General features: G+C 47.6%; 1 protein-coding gene across 2 annotated transcripts in view; it reads left to right on the forward strand.

Moving 5' to 3' along the window:
- Nucleotides 1-16,135, forward strand: part of TAB1 (TGF-beta activated kinase 1 (MAP3K7) binding protein 1) — a 38,436-nt gene extending 22,301 nt beyond the window's left edge. The window contains exons 1-11 of one of the 2 annotated variants that reach the window (XM_013947547.2): nucleotides 7,163-7,226; nucleotides 8,096-8,232; nucleotides 8,428-8,581; nucleotides 9,212-9,298; nucleotides 9,864-10,002; nucleotides 10,486-10,599; nucleotides 13,003-13,114; nucleotides 13,221-13,365; nucleotides 13,742-13,964; nucleotides 14,270-14,426; nucleotides 15,449-16,135. In XM_013947547.2, coding sequence (XP_013803001.1) covers nucleotides 7,194-7,226; nucleotides 8,096-8,232; nucleotides 8,428-8,581; nucleotides 9,212-9,298; nucleotides 9,864-10,002; nucleotides 10,486-10,599; nucleotides 13,003-13,114; nucleotides 13,221-13,365; nucleotides 13,742-13,964; nucleotides 14,270-14,426; nucleotides 15,449-15,656 — 1,509 coding nt within the window. In that variant the 5' untranslated portion in view covers nucleotides 7,163-7,193 and the 3' untranslated portion in view covers nucleotides 15,657-16,135. Of the gene's footprint in view, nucleotides 1-7,162; nucleotides 7,227-8,095; nucleotides 8,233-8,427; nucleotides 8,582-9,211; nucleotides 9,299-9,863; nucleotides 10,003-10,485; nucleotides 10,600-13,002; nucleotides 13,115-13,220; nucleotides 13,366-13,741; nucleotides 13,965-14,269; nucleotides 14,427-15,448 lie in introns of those variants that run through there. The other variant, XM_067310107.1, reaches the window with a different exon arrangement.
- Nucleotides 16,136-18,664: the final 2,529 nt, after the last annotated feature.

Below are 18,664 nucleotides of genomic sequence, written 5' to 3' on the forward strand. Positions count from 1 at the left end.
CTTGTGAAACCCCCAAGTAAAGGACTGTTTTATGGAAGTTGGGGCTGTGAAGGGCAAAGAGGTGATGCAGCTTTGCTCCACTTCTACCTATCACTTCAGTCTCCTGATGGGTATTGAGGAACAAGGTTCCCCCGTCCCCAGCTCACACACATCCCCACTATGCTGTTTGTCACCTCATTGTATACCCTTCCCCTCCACATTATTCCTGCCAGTTCCCTCAGGGGAGGAGGCCATCTTTGGCCCCACATCTTGCACCCTCGTAAGCGCTTGGGAGGACCCAGGAAGGCAGCATTGCAGGATGGTTCCCATAGGAGGCTCTGCTCCCGTCTCAAGAGTGTGGTGACCAAGGCAAGGAGCCCAGTGAGGCCACCTCACGCAGCAAGTCCAACCATTCATCCAGACAACTCTGCTGCTTCTGTGGCATCTCTAACAACATCTGGGTTGCCCTGCCCCTTCCCCTGCAGCATTACTGCCTGTGTATAGTATATATATTATATATATATATTTAAAAAGATGTATAATATAAAGCTATACATATATACGTATATACGATGACTCACGGATGGCCTGCCGCATACAGGATCCCCAGAGTGGACTTGTCTAAGCCCGAGTGTCCCTTCCCCCCTCCTCCCCTCCGACCCTCACCCCGTCCATTCTAAACCCAACTACAGTGAACCCTGCCACCTTGGCACCTGTGTTTACAATGTCCTATATATTTGTGGTTAACAAAGTGAAGGTGGTAACTACTGGTGTCTCAATAAAGTTATGACATTCAAAATAACCAAACTATATCAAAAATGGGCTGGATTTTCTTCTTCTTTGTGAAAGGGTGGCTTTTTTAGCCCAGTTTGCCTGGCAAGGCTCACGTGTTCCCACCTGGCTGGCCCGCTGGTTTATGTCTGACAGACAGGACTTGCCTGATAACTTGTTGGCCAGCGTTAACCCAGTTTGTCAGAGGGGACCGTGGCCCAGAACTCTGATACCAGAGCACTCGCCTTCACCCTGATGTCTCAGTCCCTTCGTCATACTGCCTACAGGTTCACATGCATCCAGGTGCTGTTCTGGCACAAGTCAAAGCATTGCCTTGCAAGGGAAGCCTAAGTGCAGAGCAGCGATGGGTACTGTGGGCCTGCCATGGCCTGCAGTGGGGTCACACCCATCTGGCCCAGAGGGTCCTGGGGCCCTGCAGTCTGGATACCACCTCAGTCAAAGAGCTGGGGCACCCACGCCGACACTTCTCCTGGTGACAGTGCAGATGGTGCCCAAGGTACTAAGTTCCTACAGGTTTAGTGAAAATCAGTGGCTGAATGGAGGAGAGAGACTTAAATAACAGCCCTTATTGAGAGAGACATTTCAAGGGGAGCTAACAGTTCCTTGTTTTGCTCAGCTTATGTTTCAAACCATCCACACTGTCAAGTGTCTCTTACATAACCAGCAGGAAAACATGGGAAGGAGCTGGAAGTACCATGTGAGAGGTGAGGGACTGGGGAGGGAAGTGGGCTCTGTTGTGAAAGGGATAAGGTCATAGGAGATACGGATGGGGAACATATGGGAATATAAGATACAAACCCATACAAAAGTAAACATCAGTAGCTTCACACCCAGGGAAGAAGATGGGTTTATTACTTTGATGCATCTTTACCTGTATTCACCTATGTGTGACTATTGCTCAGATGTCTAGCAGAGTATACATTTTCAAAACATAACAAAATACTGAGAAATCAGAGCTCTCAAGACACTACAGATAGTGGGTTTCAGTGATAGACACCCTATCATTAAAATGGATCTCATTTCAACTTGCTGTGCAATAAAAATAAAATTCAAAATGCCATCCCCTCCAGTGCTTAGATAAAGCTTTTCTCTCATCCCCTTCTAATACACCCATCATCTGAATACCTGAGCATCACATGTGCCTACCCTTGTGCAGCTTGGGGGCAATAAGCAGAGGAACATGATGGTGAACAGTCTGAATCCAGTCCCCGAAACTGCCTCCCCTCATGCATACACAGGTGGGCACATGCACACATGTGCACACACACACACACACGCTTTCCTTTCCTTCCTGAGTTTCCTAGCTTCCTTTCACATAAGACTACATCCAGAAGTGCTGATATACCTATCTGTCCTTTGATCAATCTTTGCTTGGAGAAAGCAAAGATTTGCTTGTGCTTGTGGGTTCTTAGCTTGTGCCATGGCAGTGTTGAGGAAATATCCTACCCACAGAAAGAAAAATGTCTGTGTTGGCAAATGTAAGAGTTAAAAACTCGTGAGACAAAATGTTGCCAAAACCAAGCATTTAAGATGAATAAGGATCCAACATTATGAGTTTATTTGTTTCTTCTAATTATTTGAAATCTCTTTAATTGCTTTCTCATATTTCAAGCTCTTAGGAGTCATGTTTTGAAGCTTTTCCCTGCAGCCCTGAAATCTAGAAACACAATTCTGTTACAAAGTTAAAAAAATGAAATGTTCACATAATCCCAGGGCTCCAGGAGCTGAGGCTTTGTTTAGTGTATGGTGGAACTCAATAAAATCATACGCTTCAGCGCAACTGTAACAGCTCCATTTCCCTCCTTCAAAAAATTGAACTGGCTCACAGCTCTTTACTAAATCAATTTTGCAGTGATATTGGCTTGCTCTCTCTTATCTTTGGGCATCAGCTCTCCCTCACCATTCCCCTTCTCCTGGCTGTAGCTATTCCACTTTGGCCTTCCATTTCCCTGGAAGGTGCTGGAGGAAGGAAGCTGCTGTCTTCTCTACCTCCAGCTCCCCTTCCTTCCTTAATGGTTGTTCCCTCTATTGCTCCATCTTTATTTCTTGGCCTTTCCAGCCTGCCTGGAAGCAGTGGCCTACAGAGGAACCAGGATCATTAGGGCATCTGGGCCTGTGGGAAGCAGCAGGCTGAAGCTGGTAGAGGGAGTTGGGGAGAGCTCGGGAGGAGCTGTGTGATGCTTGCGGTACCACCCCTTCCACCATCAGTCTCTGTAATGCTCTGCTGTAGGAACACAGCAAGTGCAGCAAGCTGGCTCTGCCTGAGTGACCCTTTTCCATATCACCACCTGCAAGCCTTGCCAAAAACCACGACTTTCCCCACAGCCCCAGCTTCCATCATCAGCAAAACAGGGCAGACAAAAAATCTCCCTAAACCAGTCTCACTTGTGACCAGCAGAGAAAAACTAAATGATGTGATGGCTTTTGCTGATAATCCTATAATTGCTTCTCATTGTGTAAAGTTTCTGAGCGCCTACAACAGCACCTTGCAGGGGCTGTCCTACTGACATTGTGCTCCCCCAGAGCATGTTGTTTAACAGGGAACATCTTTTATCTACTGGCCCAGCAGAGTGACCACACTTCCTTTTCTACAGAGAAATCATTTGTACAAACAGGAAGGCGGTAGTACAGCTTGGCACCAGAAATGCTGTGTATATAATCCCTAGCACTGGAAATAGAGAAGCAGTGAGAAACAATAAATACAAAAGGAGAGAGAGAGAGAGAAAGAGAGAGAGAAATGAGAAATATGGGAGTTTTAAACTGACATGAGAGAGGGAGCTGTGTTTTAAGATGAATTTATTTGTGTGTGGATGAGGTTCAATGGCCAGTATTCTGTATTCTTGGGTATTCTTGGGGAGATTTTGGCTGTCTCATACAACATGGTAATTTCTGAGAGGATTTACTAAAGATAAAAAGCATAAATAAAGGGAAAAGTAAGCTTGATCAACACAACCAACAAAAACTCTGTTGGTGCAGTATTTCATTTTGCAAGTGCTGCATAAAGTTTTTGGTCTCTGTGAACAGTTATTCACAAAGCAACACACAAGCATCAGTAGTGCTTTCCTTTGGAAGACTGCAAAATGCTGGACAAGTAACCATTTAGCACTGCAAACAGCCCTGTTTGGTAAGTCTTATCATGCTCTTTTTGCAGAGCAAATAGTTAAGCGCCTTGCTCAAGGTTAGGGTAGAGACTAAATGGCAGAGCAACAGCAATATCCAGGTAGAATCTGGCACAAGTATTTTCACCATGTGAAAATGTTTTGTACTAGAAGGTCTGTGTTCCAGCCCAAAGGGGAAGGAAAAAGATAAGCCAGAATGACAATAATCAGTGAGTAAGAACTGAAGCCAGACACATTTGAATTAGGAATACGGCACACTTTTAAATGCAAGAGGTGACTAATCATTGTACAAACAAGGAAAACGGCACGCGCGCACACACACACACACACACACACACACGCACACACACACACACAGACCCCACTCTTGTTAGTCTCAGTAGGAGCCATTTATGCATATGAGAAGACAAAAATGACTCCTAAATTCCCAGTCCTGCAATGCGATACACCCTGGAAGGTCTCAGCACATCCGAAGCCTTGCTGATTTCAGTGGTGCTCTGTGCAAGGACAGGGTCTGCCCATGCTCATCAAGGTGCATGACTGCAGCCTTGAATGTCATTAAATAAGCATAAGCTTTTGCTGCAATGCTGAAAAAAAGTGACATCGTGTTTAAAAGCAGGTAACTCTTTGTTGCTTTTTAACTACAAAGACAGTGCTGTTCTACACGGGTTTCTGCAGCACCATGAGCTTTTAATACGGGTAAGAAAACAAATCTTTATTCATTCTAAATCTGTTACTCCTAATTTCAATTTTAAAGCAGACTCAGGCCCCATTCCTATAATTACTTGTACCCACTCACAGCTTTACAACCAGGAATAGTTCAAATGACATCAGTGAGACCAAGCTTATATGTGAAGCTAAACATGTGGAATCTTGTTTGTAGACTGGGGTTTTAGATTCAGCATTTTTTTCCATCTTTGGACAATATAACCTTTAAAAAAATTAATCCTGCCTGTGTATCCAAGTCTGCTTGAATGGCTGAAAATTTGTGTGTCTTGCACAATGGAAAAGGATATGAACTCTTTGTATATTTGGAAGAAAGAGATGTAATTAAACAATAGACAAAGGATTTACAGGAAGAGAGCTGGAATCCTCTAGCAGGAGTCCCTGCAGCAAAAGCCATCATTCTATAGAATGAGGTTAATTAACTGGCAATTATTTCTGAAGTGCATCTGAACCTAATATATTTGCCACAAAGATGTCATTAAAAGAGTATCAAGTGACTGCTGGAAGTCAAGACTGCTTAGTACTCCCATCCTCACCACAACTGCACTGCTACACATGACTAAAACTGCACGTCTGGCATGTTGAAGACCCTTCAGTTCTGATTCACACAGAGATGTGCTTTTCCCAGAAAGCCCTGGTGCTGCAGCCAGTCTGCCTGCCATTGCTCACTTCAAGAGATGACAGTCACGCACCTGGAGGGCTCTTCAACTGACTTACAATGAAAGTAAGTGATGGGAATGATTCCTGTTTCTTCCCTCCTGGTTCAGTAGGGCTGGCTAAATGGAAACTGTCTTTCCTGAAACTGTCTACCTCAGCCTAGAAAGGCAAAGTTAGGTTCTTAAAGAAGAGCAAAATCACTTATCTCTGTGTCTATATCACTCAAGTAGAAACAGCAAAGTGAATGTGTTGGCCTAAATTTACTTACAGGAATCTATTGACAGGAGATGGCACAGAATATAGTCTAGATGAAGAGCTCAATAACAGCGCTCATTTTACATACACAGATGTCAAGTATTCCCACCCAAGTTCCTCCACATCCCAAGTGAGAGGCATAGAGACATGTAACAAGTGGATTCACAACACCTATGTAGATATGCTCCAGCTTGAACTAGTTCAGCAGCCAGGGTCAGCTCAGCTCTGGCCCTGCTTTGCAGTTGCACAGCACCTTGCAGGGAGGTTTCAGTCAAGATAGTTGAGAATCAAGGTGGCAGGGAGGGCAAAAAAGGAAGGCCTCAGCCTGCAAGTCTAGCGAAGAGCATGGAGGAGGGAAACATAATCCCCACCTAGTAAAGGTCTCAGTCAGATCATGATCCAGATGGAGAAGGAATTTGCAAGTGTTGGCTAGTGGACTTAGAAAATTTAGCAAAGAGAAGTCTGTGCCCTTTCTGTGTCATAATAGGACAGAATACGGAAAAGTGACACTGGGGCACAGGGGCTGGAAAGGCACCGGTTCGCCCCAGATGGGAAAGCCTGTGGCACAGATCAGAGAGGACCAGTCAGGCACATTGTCAGGGCTGAGCAGGGAAATCAGGGCACAGAGCTGTCACCCCTGCAAAGCGCTCCCCACAAATTTTTCTGAATAGTGAACCTGAGTGGTTCTGCTCTGCTGGCACTCCATGCCAGCAGAGGGGTGTTTCAGACGGTCCCAGCAGTTTTGATCCAGCTCTTTGACAAACTACAAGTGATTTTGCTGTTGTGTCTGACTCCAGTCTACCAAGGACTGCTCTAAACTATGGTGGATACTGAGAAGCACCTATGAGCTGCTCTGGACACCTTCCCATTGCTGGCCTGAGGGCATGGTCCCACTAAGTCCTTGCTGTGGCCTGTAAATGCGTTTGGGAAAGGACCTTGACCACCTTGGCAGCAGAGGAATTCCAAGCTGAGGAAAGTGGAGGCCTCTTGTGGTATCTATGGGCCAAGAGTGCAGCTGACAGCTGGTACCTTGGTTTTAACCACACTTGGTCTTCCTTAAGAACTGCACAGAACACAACTGGCTGCCAGGCTTGCTTAGGGCTATTTGGTGCCCAAAATAACCCCACTTCATAGGATTCCTCATGACTCTGCCTCTCCTCCCTCCTCCACACACACTTGCAATGATGGTAGAAGGGTGCTTCTTTCTCTCAGTACTCATGGCCTCCAGGCAAGAAACAAGAAATGTCTCAATTTGCCTGAGAAAAGAGGAAAGGGAAATGAGAAATTTTTATATAAATATATTAATTAATTATTAATTAATTAATAATTATTCGTTTATATTAATATATATAAATACAGAGCAGCGCAGAGCATAACACTAGCATCACGCCACACTGCCAGTGCGGCTGCCCCACTTGCCCCCGCCGGGGAAGAGACTGCGCACCATCCCCCCGCCCAACCACCGCTCTCCCAGCGGAAGGGGCGGGGCTGTGGCGCCCCCTCTCGGAAGCGGCGCGTGCCGCGGCCGTTGGCTGCGCGCGCCCCCGGGGGGGGGGAGAGGGAAGAGGAGAGGCGAGGAGCGGCCGCTCTTGCCGGCAGACTCGGCTGCTCTGGAGGAGACAGGGCGGGGGGGGGGGGAAGGAAGAAGGTCGGTCCTGCTCCAAGATGGCGGCGCAGAGGAGGAGTCTGCTGCAGAGTGTGAGTGGCATCTTCCCCCCCCCCCTCCGTGCACACGCACCCCCAGGTGTGTGTGAGGGGGGCCTGGGCCCCTCTCGCCCGCCCCCCGCGGCGCCCTGTGGGAAGGGGGAGGGCCGGTGGTGGTGGTGGTGGGGCCACTTCTGTGGTGGCGGGTCGTTGTCCTCCGTCGTTCTGCCTCAGGGCAGCGAGTCCTTGCTGGGCGGCCGGGCCCGGGCGGAGGGGGGACTCTGCATGCGCAAATGTCTGTTCCCTGAGCTGGCCTGCCGCTCTGCAGAGGGGCACGGGCGTGTGGCGGGTGGGGGGCGGCAGGTGGCTGAGAGGGGCTGTGCCTGGGCTGTGGGAGCGGGGCGGCAGGGCAGGCCAGGCCTCGGCAGGCCCTGTGTGTGTGTGTGTGTGTGTGTGTGTGTGACAGGGAGCTGGTGGCCCCGAGGGATCCTCTCTAGTTGTCTGCAGCGACAGGGCTCTCGCCCTCTTTTCCTGAGTGGATGTAGTCCAGCAGGGAGTCATAGCGTTCCCCATGCTTCCAGGCCACAGATGCGTGAGAGTCTGGTTCACCAAATGGATCGGTAGTGCTATGCTGTATTGAGTGTAAAATTCAGGTGCAAATTTCAGTTCTGGTTTTTTGTTAGCAAGAGCTGGAGGTGCAGCCAGAGCTCAGCTTCAGAGGGAAAGAAAGTGGTAAGTGTTCCAGTTCTGCAGCAGTGGCAGGGAATGTGAAGTTACTGGCTGGGGTGGTGTGCTACCCTTTTAGCAAAGGTGAGAAGGGCTGAGAAGAGGGTGGGGATGGTCCTGTTACCCATGCTGAACCAGAGTCTTCACTTTGGGCTGCTTGGCATTTACATGGTCTCTTTTCTTTTCCTGTCTCCCAGGAGCAGCAGCCCAGTTGGACAGATGATTTACCATCCTGCCATCTCTCTGGGGTAGGCTCAGCTCCAAACCGTTCCTACAGTGCAGATGGCAAGGGGGCGGAGGGTCACCCCTTGGAAGATAATTGGTTAAAATTCAGGTAAGTGGGTTGCACGCAGGACACAGACCGTTGCAGACACGGGCAGGTAAGAGCGGTGTTTGGCTTGTCACAGTAGGACTTGGAAGTACAGGGTGGGGCCAGAGCATGCAGGAGTTGTCTGGAGAAACTTGTTATGTATGCCTTTTTTTATGTCGCAGACATCTGTGACCTCTTTGCTTCTGCCGTCTCTGACAGGAGTGAGAACAACTGCTACCTCTATGGCGTCTTCAATGGCTATGATGGCAACCGAGTCACTAACTTTGTGGGTCAAAGGCTCTCTGCAGAACTGCTGTTGGGCCAGCTACACGCAGATCACAGCGATGCTGATGTGCGCCGTGTTCTGCTGCAGGTAAATAAGAGTTGGCTGAGAACAGTCCCTGCTTCTCACAGTACCCACCTCCTCTTTTTTGCCACCAGGGGAACAGCATCTGGTTTCTGAGAGGATTGGGAACATCTGCCAATAGCTGAGATAGCACTCATCCTGAGCAGCTGTAGTGCTTTGTTTTGCTCCCACCTCATACCCATCTGTCCCCCTGGCTCGGACAGTGCACTGCTGAGAGCTCTGTGGGAAGCTGCAGCCAGTCTTCACTGGACATGTAGGGACAAGTCAGCCTGTGGAGGAGATGACAATGAGTAAAAGGGAATACTTAATGTGTGGGGAGATGGATTTGTGAGTGTATTTTCTGGAGTGATAATAGATAAGTTCTTACAATCAACACACAAAATCAGACAGGTCTCTGACATCACTCTGAACATAACATATATTTTTATCTCATGTTTTGCATATTGCAGATTGTTTTTACAAGCTGCTAATTAGTTGCACTGAAATAATTGTTCTTAGGTGTGATGTAGTGATCCTTGAATGTCTATACAGCAATCAGCCACTCTTGTGAGCCAGTTTTGGTGTGGTGGGGATGGGTAGCCAGAAAGCTCTGCAGATATTAGATAAGAGCTCAGTCTCTCTTATGGCCTCTCCTAGGCTTTTGATGTGGTAGAAAGGAGTTTCCTGGAGTCCATTGATGATGCTTTGGCAGAGAAGGCCAGCCTGCAGTCCCAACTACCAGAGGTAATGTAGCCTTAACAACAGAGATTGCAGGAGGTCCCTCCCTCCCTCCCTCCCTCCAAATTTCTGAATGAGTCTTGGAGACACTAGTCAGTCTGGTCCAAAGGAGGCTGTAATTGAAAAATTATTACTCTTTAGTTCTCTCCTGGAAGCCTGTGTGAAATGAAACAAGTGTCTTGGTCCAGTTCCTACTGTGTTCTTACTGGCCCTACGTAGAATCATTATTAGTCGTCTCAGAAGAAGGGTGAAGAACTGAATATATTGCGGAGATGAGAGTTCACCCCTGTGCATTTGGCTCTTCCAGAACCAAGCCATATGACACAGATAACAGACAGGGCCTCAAATTTGCATGGCATCTGGGCAGATGTGGATTCTGCTCTTCAGATGAACTGGGCTGTCATCTCCAGAACCTTATCAGAGCCATGTTATTTGTTAGGATGTTTCTTTGTCTCAGCCTCGTGGCAAGACTGTATAAAGACAGTTCCCTCCTTGCAGCATTTGGATTCCAGCTGTGGTTTCTGTGTTGTGGATTGTGTGTTTAAGCTTCCCCTGGTATCTTGGGTTCCAGGGTGTCCCTCACCACCAACTGCCTTCTCAGTACCAGAAGATTGTGGAGAGATTGAAGGTTGTAGAGCAGGAGATCTCTGGAGGAGCCATGGCTATTGTGGCTGTTGTTCTCAACAACAAGCTCTATATCGCCAATGTGGGTGAGTTGTTCTTTGTCAGCTCCTCAGTCTTGGCATTTCTGAGGATGGCTGCAGTTCTAGGAAGCAAAAGAAATTTGAACTTGGGGGGCAGTTTGTTTGGTCTGTGGCCATAAAGTGATATGCTTATAACTTATAGGAGTCGCTGAAATCAGTCTAGGTCTTTATCTCCGTAAATATTGGCTCATATAACATATATGACCAAAGGACAGAAGAAAAGTGGGTTGTGAGGCAGTAGTGCGGGTTCAATGAGAAGTGGAGAGCTTTCTTTTGAGGTACTAGCTCTGGCCTGGATAAAGAAATGCCTAGCAGGCCTAATATGCTGTGAGTAAGGCTACTTTTAGGAGATTATGATAAGACAATGCATGAGCCTTTCTCTTCTTTTCCTTCATTATTCCCCTTTTCCATTCCTTCTCACCATTTGGATATGTTCTGCATCTTAATGGCAGAGCTATCTGGTGCCTCATATTACTACTTCTACTGCAGGTACAAACCGGGCACTGCTATGTAAGTCCACGGTGGATGGGCTGCAGGTGACTCAGCTCAACGTGGACCATACAACAGAGAATGAGGATGAACTTTTTCGCTTCTCCCAGCTGGGTAAGTGTTGGATTTCATGCTCTTATCTGAGAACATCTCATGGCCCAGTTTCTGTGTTACCGGGAATGACTCAAGCCACTGGAAACAATAACTGGCCACAAAAAGAAGCTCCTCATGGGCTGCGGTTTCAAATTACAAGTTTAGTGCCCTCTTTTTCTTCAGATCTAGCCACTGTGAGGTTACAGAGTTCTGTTGGTTCAGCGAGCTGAACTGACTCAAACTATCCATTTTTTTTTCCCCACGTTTTGAGAGTTAGTTTCATGTCCAACTGCCGAACTGAAATTGATTTGCCCTCCAGCTGTGTGGTTGCTAGAGTTGATTTGAAGGCAGGAGCAGAAGTGCATAGCCAGAGGGTAGAAGCGGGAAGGACAGTGCGTGACTGCCCCTTTGGAGACAAAACATAGTTATGCTGGGTTAAGTTCTGCCTGATGCCTCACCCTTGGGATGGTGCATTTCAATATGCCTTTGTACAAACTGTTGCAAAAAAGCAGCTACGTTTCAGAGGGAACCAGGCCAAACACAGGCATTTACTGGTGTCATATCAGTAACTATTGAGCTCTGTCCAATACAGACATCTTGCTTCAGGCCATTTCCCTTTTCCTTACTATGTTTGACATGTTTTCTTTCTTTGTCTAAAACTAGCCCAAATCATTTGTGTGGTTATTAACACCAAATTCTTCTTACTGAGATACTTATGTCCTGTATATATATATTTTTTAGACAGGCCTAATTTGGCACTCTTCAATATCTTCACCTAGTAGACATATTCTTATCTAGTAAGGCTGTTGGTGTGGTAATTTTTTGCTGCAAGATCTTATCTTGCATTCCATTTCTCTTCCGTTTTCTCTTTTTTACCCATAATCTTGTGAAAGTGATATGTACTATGAAATAGAAAAATGAATACAAAGGTCTAGGGAAAGAGAGCCTTCAACTCTCTTTCCACTACCAGAAGAACTGTGCAGAATTCGGTTGCAGTCCACAGCAGAACAGGAATCCGCTAGATATACCCACCTTCTTAACCTGACACAGCAGTGGCTCTCCTACTGGCAGTCCCAACAGAGGAGAGAGCCTGTGGAACAAGCCAGTGTGCACAGGCTCTATTGGGGCCCAAAGGAGGTCACTGTAAGGCTAGATTGAAGCGTAGTGATAGGAAATAGTGGGGGTCATGTTTGTCATGGTGTTGCCTGTGCTGCCTCTCTGTGGAGGGAGGGAGGGAGAGGTGTGATGCCTGTATCGCTGTCAATCCAGCACATTGCAGCTTATTCAGTGCTCCAGGAGGGAGCTGTGATTTAGACAGAGAACCTCTGGCATGCTGCAAGCCTCCCCATGTTTGCGTCTGCCGATAGCATGTATCCCCCTGCTGTGAGCTGGCAAATGAGCCAGGCCGCGTTGATGAGTCAGCTTTGGTCTGCAGCAGATGGCAGAGTTGTGTCTTACTGCTGGGGTAGGTGTGGAGCCATCTGTGCAGTGAGGTTTGGTTTGACTCAGAGGGAGAGTTTCAGCTGGACCCCTGCCTTCACCTTGTACTGAGGACAGTCATCCCTAGATAAAATCTCAAAACAATATTTTCTGCCTGTTAGCTCTAGGTGTAAGCAGGGAGGAATCACCAGAACAGACCAGGTAAGTGGCTTGTCTGTTCCAAGTCCTGTCTCAAATAGTAGCTGCTCCCAGATGGTCCCAGTTAGGACCTCTTTCAAGATGGGGTGCCTTCCTAACCCCTGCTGAATTTGAGTTATACACTGAAGCAGAGGCATGTTTCCTTAAACTTTTTTTTAAGGTAAATACTTATTTGCTCACTGTCTTAGCTTTTAGGAATAGCCAGTACTGATTTCAGCAGTTGGCAAATTTGTTGGCTTTTATAGCTAGCTCTCCTTTTTTTCCCTCCCCCAAAAAGCATACTAGGGAAATTGTTGTATAGAGGTTAGGAGCAGGGTTCAATAGCAGGTGAAAGAGAAATGGAGCAGAATCCTTCACATTCTTTCTTTCCCCCCAGTCTGGCTTTCCTCCTCCTATCACACAGTCTGAAGCTGACAGGCACAGATGCTCCACTGTCTTTTCAGTGAATACGTGTGTGTCCAGGCCAGCTGCCACCGGTGGCCTTGGACTAGGACATGGGCTTTGTCTCGGAGCCAGCCATGGCATTCAGAGTGTGTATGTCGGGGTGCATGCATCTCTCTCCTTCCCAGGCTACGACTAATGAGAAGGTGCCCCATTGAACAGAGCAAGCCATTCTTCCTGTCCTTCCTGTTGGACTCCTAATGATTCTTTGACATCTTACTTTGTCTCACAATTCTCCTTAGCTGTGGATATTTCTTTTCTCATTCCTCACTGTATAACCTCAAGAAGTCCTGCAAAGTTCCCAAAGTCAATGAGCTTTTTTTTTTTTTTCCTTCAATCTGGCAGGCTTGGATGCAGGGAAAATAAAACAAGTGGGAACTATTCGTGGGCAGGAAAGCACTCGGCGCATTGGAGATTACAAAGTCAAGTATGGCTATACTGATATTGAACTGCTCAGGTTAGAAAAACTCAACTTTGTGACTTCAGTCCCACTTTCTCTTCATGGCCCTCCACTCTGACCTACTACATCACCATTAAGTACTAAATATGCTGTCTCTTTCCAGTGCTGCTAAATCTAAACCCATCATAGCAGAGCCTGAAATCCATGGAGGGCACTCGCTGGATGGCATGACTGGTTTCTTGGTGCTGATGTCAGAAGGGCTCTACAAAGCTCTGGAGGCAGCTCATGGGCCTGGACAGGCCAATCAGGTGAACGTTCCCATGTGGGAAGCATTCCCATGGCTTTTGGCTTATCCCAGTGGTGCCAGCTGCTCTGATGCAGACTTTCTTCCCCATCTGTCCTGTGAGTGCCACCTGGGTTGGATGCCTGTGCTCCCCCATCCCAGCCTGTAATAATGAGAGAGCTGCTTTGCCAAGCCAGTTCTTCCAGGCAGCTTTCTGTTCTTTAGGAGTAGTTCATTAAGGAGAACAAGATGATTCAAGGTACAAAGGCAAATATCACCGAGTGAGACTGGCAAGCACAACAGCCAGATGAGTTGCTGTAAAAAATCTTAGGCCAGATGGCTGGAAAAAGTTTCCTCCAGAATCCTCTCTGAAACATCCTCCTGCCTTTTTTTGTGCTCAGGAAATTGCAGCCATGATAGCCACAGAGTTTGCGAAGCAGACATCACTGGATGCAGTGGCACAAGCAGTAGTGGACCGGGTTAAGCGGATCCACTGTGACACTTTTGCCAGTGGTGGGGAACGGTCCAAGTTCTGTCCCCGGCATGAAGACATGACACTACTTGTGAGGAATTTCGGGTACCCCCTGGGTGAAATGAGCCAGCCCACGCTGACACCAACGCAAGGTATATTGGGGAGGGAACAAAACAAAATGGAGGGTGGAAGACAAGGTCTCTTGATTCAGCACTGACTTAATGTTAGGAGAAAAGATGCTCAGTGTAGAAGGCATTTCCTTGTTAAAGGGTTTGTCTGCTTCTAGGACCTGGAGCCTGGGACAACTTGACAAAATGCAGTACATTTAAGAAAGGCAGTTTAGTACAAGTTCTTTTCTTGGGATCTTTGGCCTTTCCTTTGACTGTTATTTGACCCTGTTCGTGCCCAATCACTTATGTCTTGACAGGACTTATAATTCTGTTTTCTCCCTTCTCAGGAGGCCGTGTCTATCCAGTCTCTGTGCCGTATTCCAGCTCCCAAAGCACAAGTAAGACAAGTGTCACACTGTCCCTCGTCATGCCTTCCCAAGGCCAGATGGTCAATGGTGCCCACAGCAGCTCTACTCTGGATGAAGCCACCCCCACCCTCACTAAGTAAATACCATTCTCTTGTGATAGCCATAATCCTTCCCTGTGCTTCACACTGTGTAATGGGTTTGAAAAGCAGAGAGACACCTGTCAGTTACCTGTCACTATTTCCTTTATCTGCAACGTGGCCCTCCTGACTGTAGCATCACACCGTATTCACAACCAGCATAATGTGTTATCTGGAAAGCAATTGTGTGAAGAGTGGGAATGAGTAAAGCAAGCAGCTGAAACCAGCTCTGGGAACGTGCCTTGGGAGGAGCTGCTGCAGTTGCTGGAGGGCACGCTGGCAGCATGCAGCCCTTCTCTTTGGGTCTTGGGTGCAAAGTGTGGTGGGTGCTGTGCGTGGAGGGAGCATTTTTAGTAAGGGGCAGGGGCAGTGCAGGTCACCTGTATAGCTGCTGGAGAAGCTGTGTTGCACAAGTTGGCTCGCTCAGAGGTGGAGGCCAGGGTGGAAGAGAATAAAGATTAGAACTGGATCGCATCTGGATCCACTTTGCAGGCTCATGCCAATGGCTCTGGTTTCAGTTGAGCCTTTGGCATAGGGTAGAGTGTGTATACGCTGCAGAGTGAAGAAGCTCTCTGGTTATTGTGCTCTGGTAGCTGCAGAAAAAAATGAGGCTGACAGACCAGAGTTGCTTTGGCCATGACACAGGTCACACAAGAAGAGATCTTTCTTGCTGCCAGGCTTTTCCCGTAAAGGTCATTCTGCATGGGTGTGGGGAGGCCAGCAGAGTGCATGCCTTGCTTTTTTTTTCTTCTTCTTCTTCTCTGTTCCTCAGAAGCCTGGTGGTACTTGAGGTCCTTCAATTAAAGGTGAGATAGATATCTTTGGCACTCATCAGTTCCAGGCAGTTCTGAACACAGCTAATGCTCTGATAGAGCAAGGGATTGCAACTTCTTTTATCTGTTTGTGAAGGATAGCTTGATCTGTGGAAAAAAAGTTGGCATTTCTACCGGTGCTTTTCATGTCCAAAGCACTGGCTGGGAAAAAATACAGATGCTCATGTTCATTCTCTCTCTCTCCACAGTCAGAGTCCAACTGTGACTCTCCAGTCCACTAATACCCACACGCAGAGTAGCAGCTCAAGTTCGGATGGGGGTCTCTTTCGCTCCCGACCCACCCACTCGCTCCAGCCGGATGAAGACGGGCGTGTTGAGCCCTATGTGGACTTTGCAGAGTTCTACCGGCTTTGGAACATGGACCATGGCGAGCAGGGAGCGCTGACTGTGTCCTAACATGGGGATGTGCCTCCTGCAGCCACCCTGCACTCAGCTCCGTGAGCAAAGACTGAGGCAAGGAGAGAGCTCCAGCCAACAGCTGTGTTCTGCCAAGAGTTAACTCCTATCCAGCATGTGCTGAACACTGGGCTGGGGAGCCTGTGCAGCTCTCTCACACACGTGTTGCCTGTGCAATGCACCCTATCCTGACCAACTTCGTTCCCTTGGAAGCCCTGTGCATACGGGAAGGGATCTTGAATGCAACCCTCACTGCAAGTTATTACAAATAAAGTTGCAGAGAGGGCTCCCTTTCTGGATAATGCAAGAGTAGGGGCCTGTACAAAGGCTGTGTGTGCGTGTAGGTGTATGTGTGTGTGCCTTAGCGTGTGTGCTGTCATAATGTTTCCACAACTCGGTTCATAATGCTGTGATTCCAGTGTTCAACTCCATAGAAGATACCTCTATTTTGCAGAATAAATAACTTATAGCTACACTCATTGGCACCTATGTGGCTTGCTCTATTACTTACATCAGACATATGTGTGGGTGTGACAGCTCTTCCCATTGAAACCCTGTATTTCTCCAGAACACAGAGTTGCAGCTTGTAGCAGGCAAGCTTCTGCCTTAAAAGTAGCCTGACCCCTTATTGGTGATGTCAAAGCAGGTGTTTGTCTTACGCATGCTTATTTGCCAAGTTCTGTCCCTAGCTTATGACTTGGAGTTAAAATATAAATTCAGCTTATCCAGCAGGGCAAAATGCATGGCTTTTCCCTTAATGCACTCTCACAGTCTCAATCTGCAAAGCTGTGCAACACAGGGGAGAGCTTACAAACACAGTTTGCTTTGAGCAGACTCCTGGTAATGAACAGGAAGGAGGAAGTTACAGGTTGATTGTACTGGACACTATAGCTATGTAGTGATGTGCCTGCCCTGAAGATGCAGAAGTGCATTCCATGTGTCAGAGCAGAGAGCTGGCTATTGAAGAGAGGAGGTGGGCTGCTGATCTGCTTGCAATGCATCAAGTCAGCAGGAGGGATGAACTGGCTGTCAAAGGTGTCAGGATCACTGAAATGTTGCTCTTCAGTTCAGTCTTCTGACAGCAGGCGGCAAGCGAGCCTCTTTTCCTTCCCGCTCCAGTCTCCACGCTGGTCTCTGCCCCTCCCTGGGGAACTAGGCTTTCATAAGCAATGCAGAGAGGCCTCTGGGATGACCACTGCCGCACTGTCTGGTGGCTCCACGTGAAAATGTGATATAGCATTAGACAAAATGAAGACATGACTACAGAAGTGAAAGTGAAAATGACAGAACACACCTGGATCTTTTCCTTGATTCATTTTTGTTTCCAGACTGGTCACCTCAGGAGAGTGGGAACAGGAAGGGGTAAGGATGAAGTAGCAGGGGATGCTGCAGTTACGGCCAGTGTGTAGCCAAACAAGACTTGGTGCGTGCAGGTTCAAGGCGTTTGTGGCGTGCAAGGTTAGAACAGGGTGGAGGGGGACTGAAATGGGATAAATGAAATAGTACTGAAGGCCCTAAGGCAAGATCTGAGTTTACTGAGAAATATGTGGGCAGAATCTGAGTGATGAGACGTGCTTGTTTCCTTGGCACAAAAGGAATCCCTAAAACACATGTGGGTGGCTCTCCATCGCTGCCCCAGCTCTTGGCACAGCTTTGCCCTGTGGGGATTCATGCGAATTGTGTGGGGCTCTTGGCTGCCAGGCTGTTTGCAGACACCCTCGTTTCTGTGCCCTCCCAGGAAGGCTGGGTGTGCTGCATGCAGCCAAACGTGCTGGCAAGGGAACCTATTTTCAAGACCCTTTTAACCCTGCCAGAGAAATGGCACTTAATGGCTTGGGGAAAAAAGGCAGCAGAGTTGCCTGAGGTTTGCTGCTTTGTCCCCGTGATCGACTGAGGACAGGGAAGACAGTTCTCTCCCCTGCAGAGACACGGGTCCTCTGCGCTTGTCTCTGCTCTGTAAGGAGTGGGGACTTTAGGTCTCAGCGTCCAGCCAGGCCTTGCTGTCTGGAACTGCTCCGAAGTGTCTTGTTTAATCCAAGGATCCTAGTCCTTTCCTCCAGGCTGTTGTGTGGCTGTTTAGCAGGATGGTGCAGTCCTGACAGAGACTGAAATGGAGTTGAAAAGGTTTTACGCTATCCTGTGTTCCCTTAACCTAGCACAAGTTTTGCGAGCTGTATAAACAAGTCTTTCTTGCTTATTCCCCCCTCCCATTTATCTATGGTATTTGCTAACTTATACCAAGAGCAGTTCCAGTGGGAAATAGTCCAGCATGTGGATGCTCCAGATAAAAGTTTAAGAATTGCCAAACACACTTATATAAAGCAGATCACACAAAACAAACATATCCTTTGACATAATGACCAGTTTGCTAAGTACAAAAAAAAAAAAGTGGGTAGAAGAGGGTGGATTGCACTAAGCTGTCTGTACAGCCACTGAAAAAAAGAGAGAAGGAAAAGTCAGTTTTCTGTACGTGCTATGTACGCCATAGCTTAAGAGTCCAGGTCAAAGGAAAAAAATGGGTGTTGTGCATATGGTGGAAGGAGACCCACGGGAGAACGTCAGTGTTTAATATTGTCCTTCAGGAGCTTTGGGAAGATGCAGACTAAGTGACTGTGGAAAAATCGCCTCTCCCTGTCCCTTTAAAATGAAGTAGTGGATGAAGGAGGACAGAACCAGAATGATCTGGAGAAACAAGAGAAGAGGCGCTTTTTTTTTTTTTTCAATGTAGTGAAATTCAAAACCACCAGAAACATAAAGTCCTAAGCAGAAAGAGAGAAAAACCAACCCAGCCACGCAGCAGGAGACTGCTGGAGAGGCGCTAGCAAATTAAGGACTGAATATGCAGAATAATTCTGCCGCAAAGGCAGCTCAGTCACCTTTTTTTTTCGAGAGCAGTCCCCTACGAGTCAAGGGTAGAAATGAAAAGCCCCCGTCAGTGCGACAGCGGCTGCTGCAGAGAAGGGAGGCCCCCAAACCCCACGGCAGAGGCTGGATTCGATTTGCAGCTC

Source organism: Apteryx mantelli, chromosome 1 (assembly GCF_036417845.1).
Source record: "Apteryx mantelli isolate bAptMan1 chromosome 1, bAptMan1.hap1, whole genome shotgun sequence".
Lineage (NCBI taxonomy): Eukaryota > Metazoa > Chordata > Aves > Apterygiformes > Apterygidae > Apteryx > Apteryx mantelli.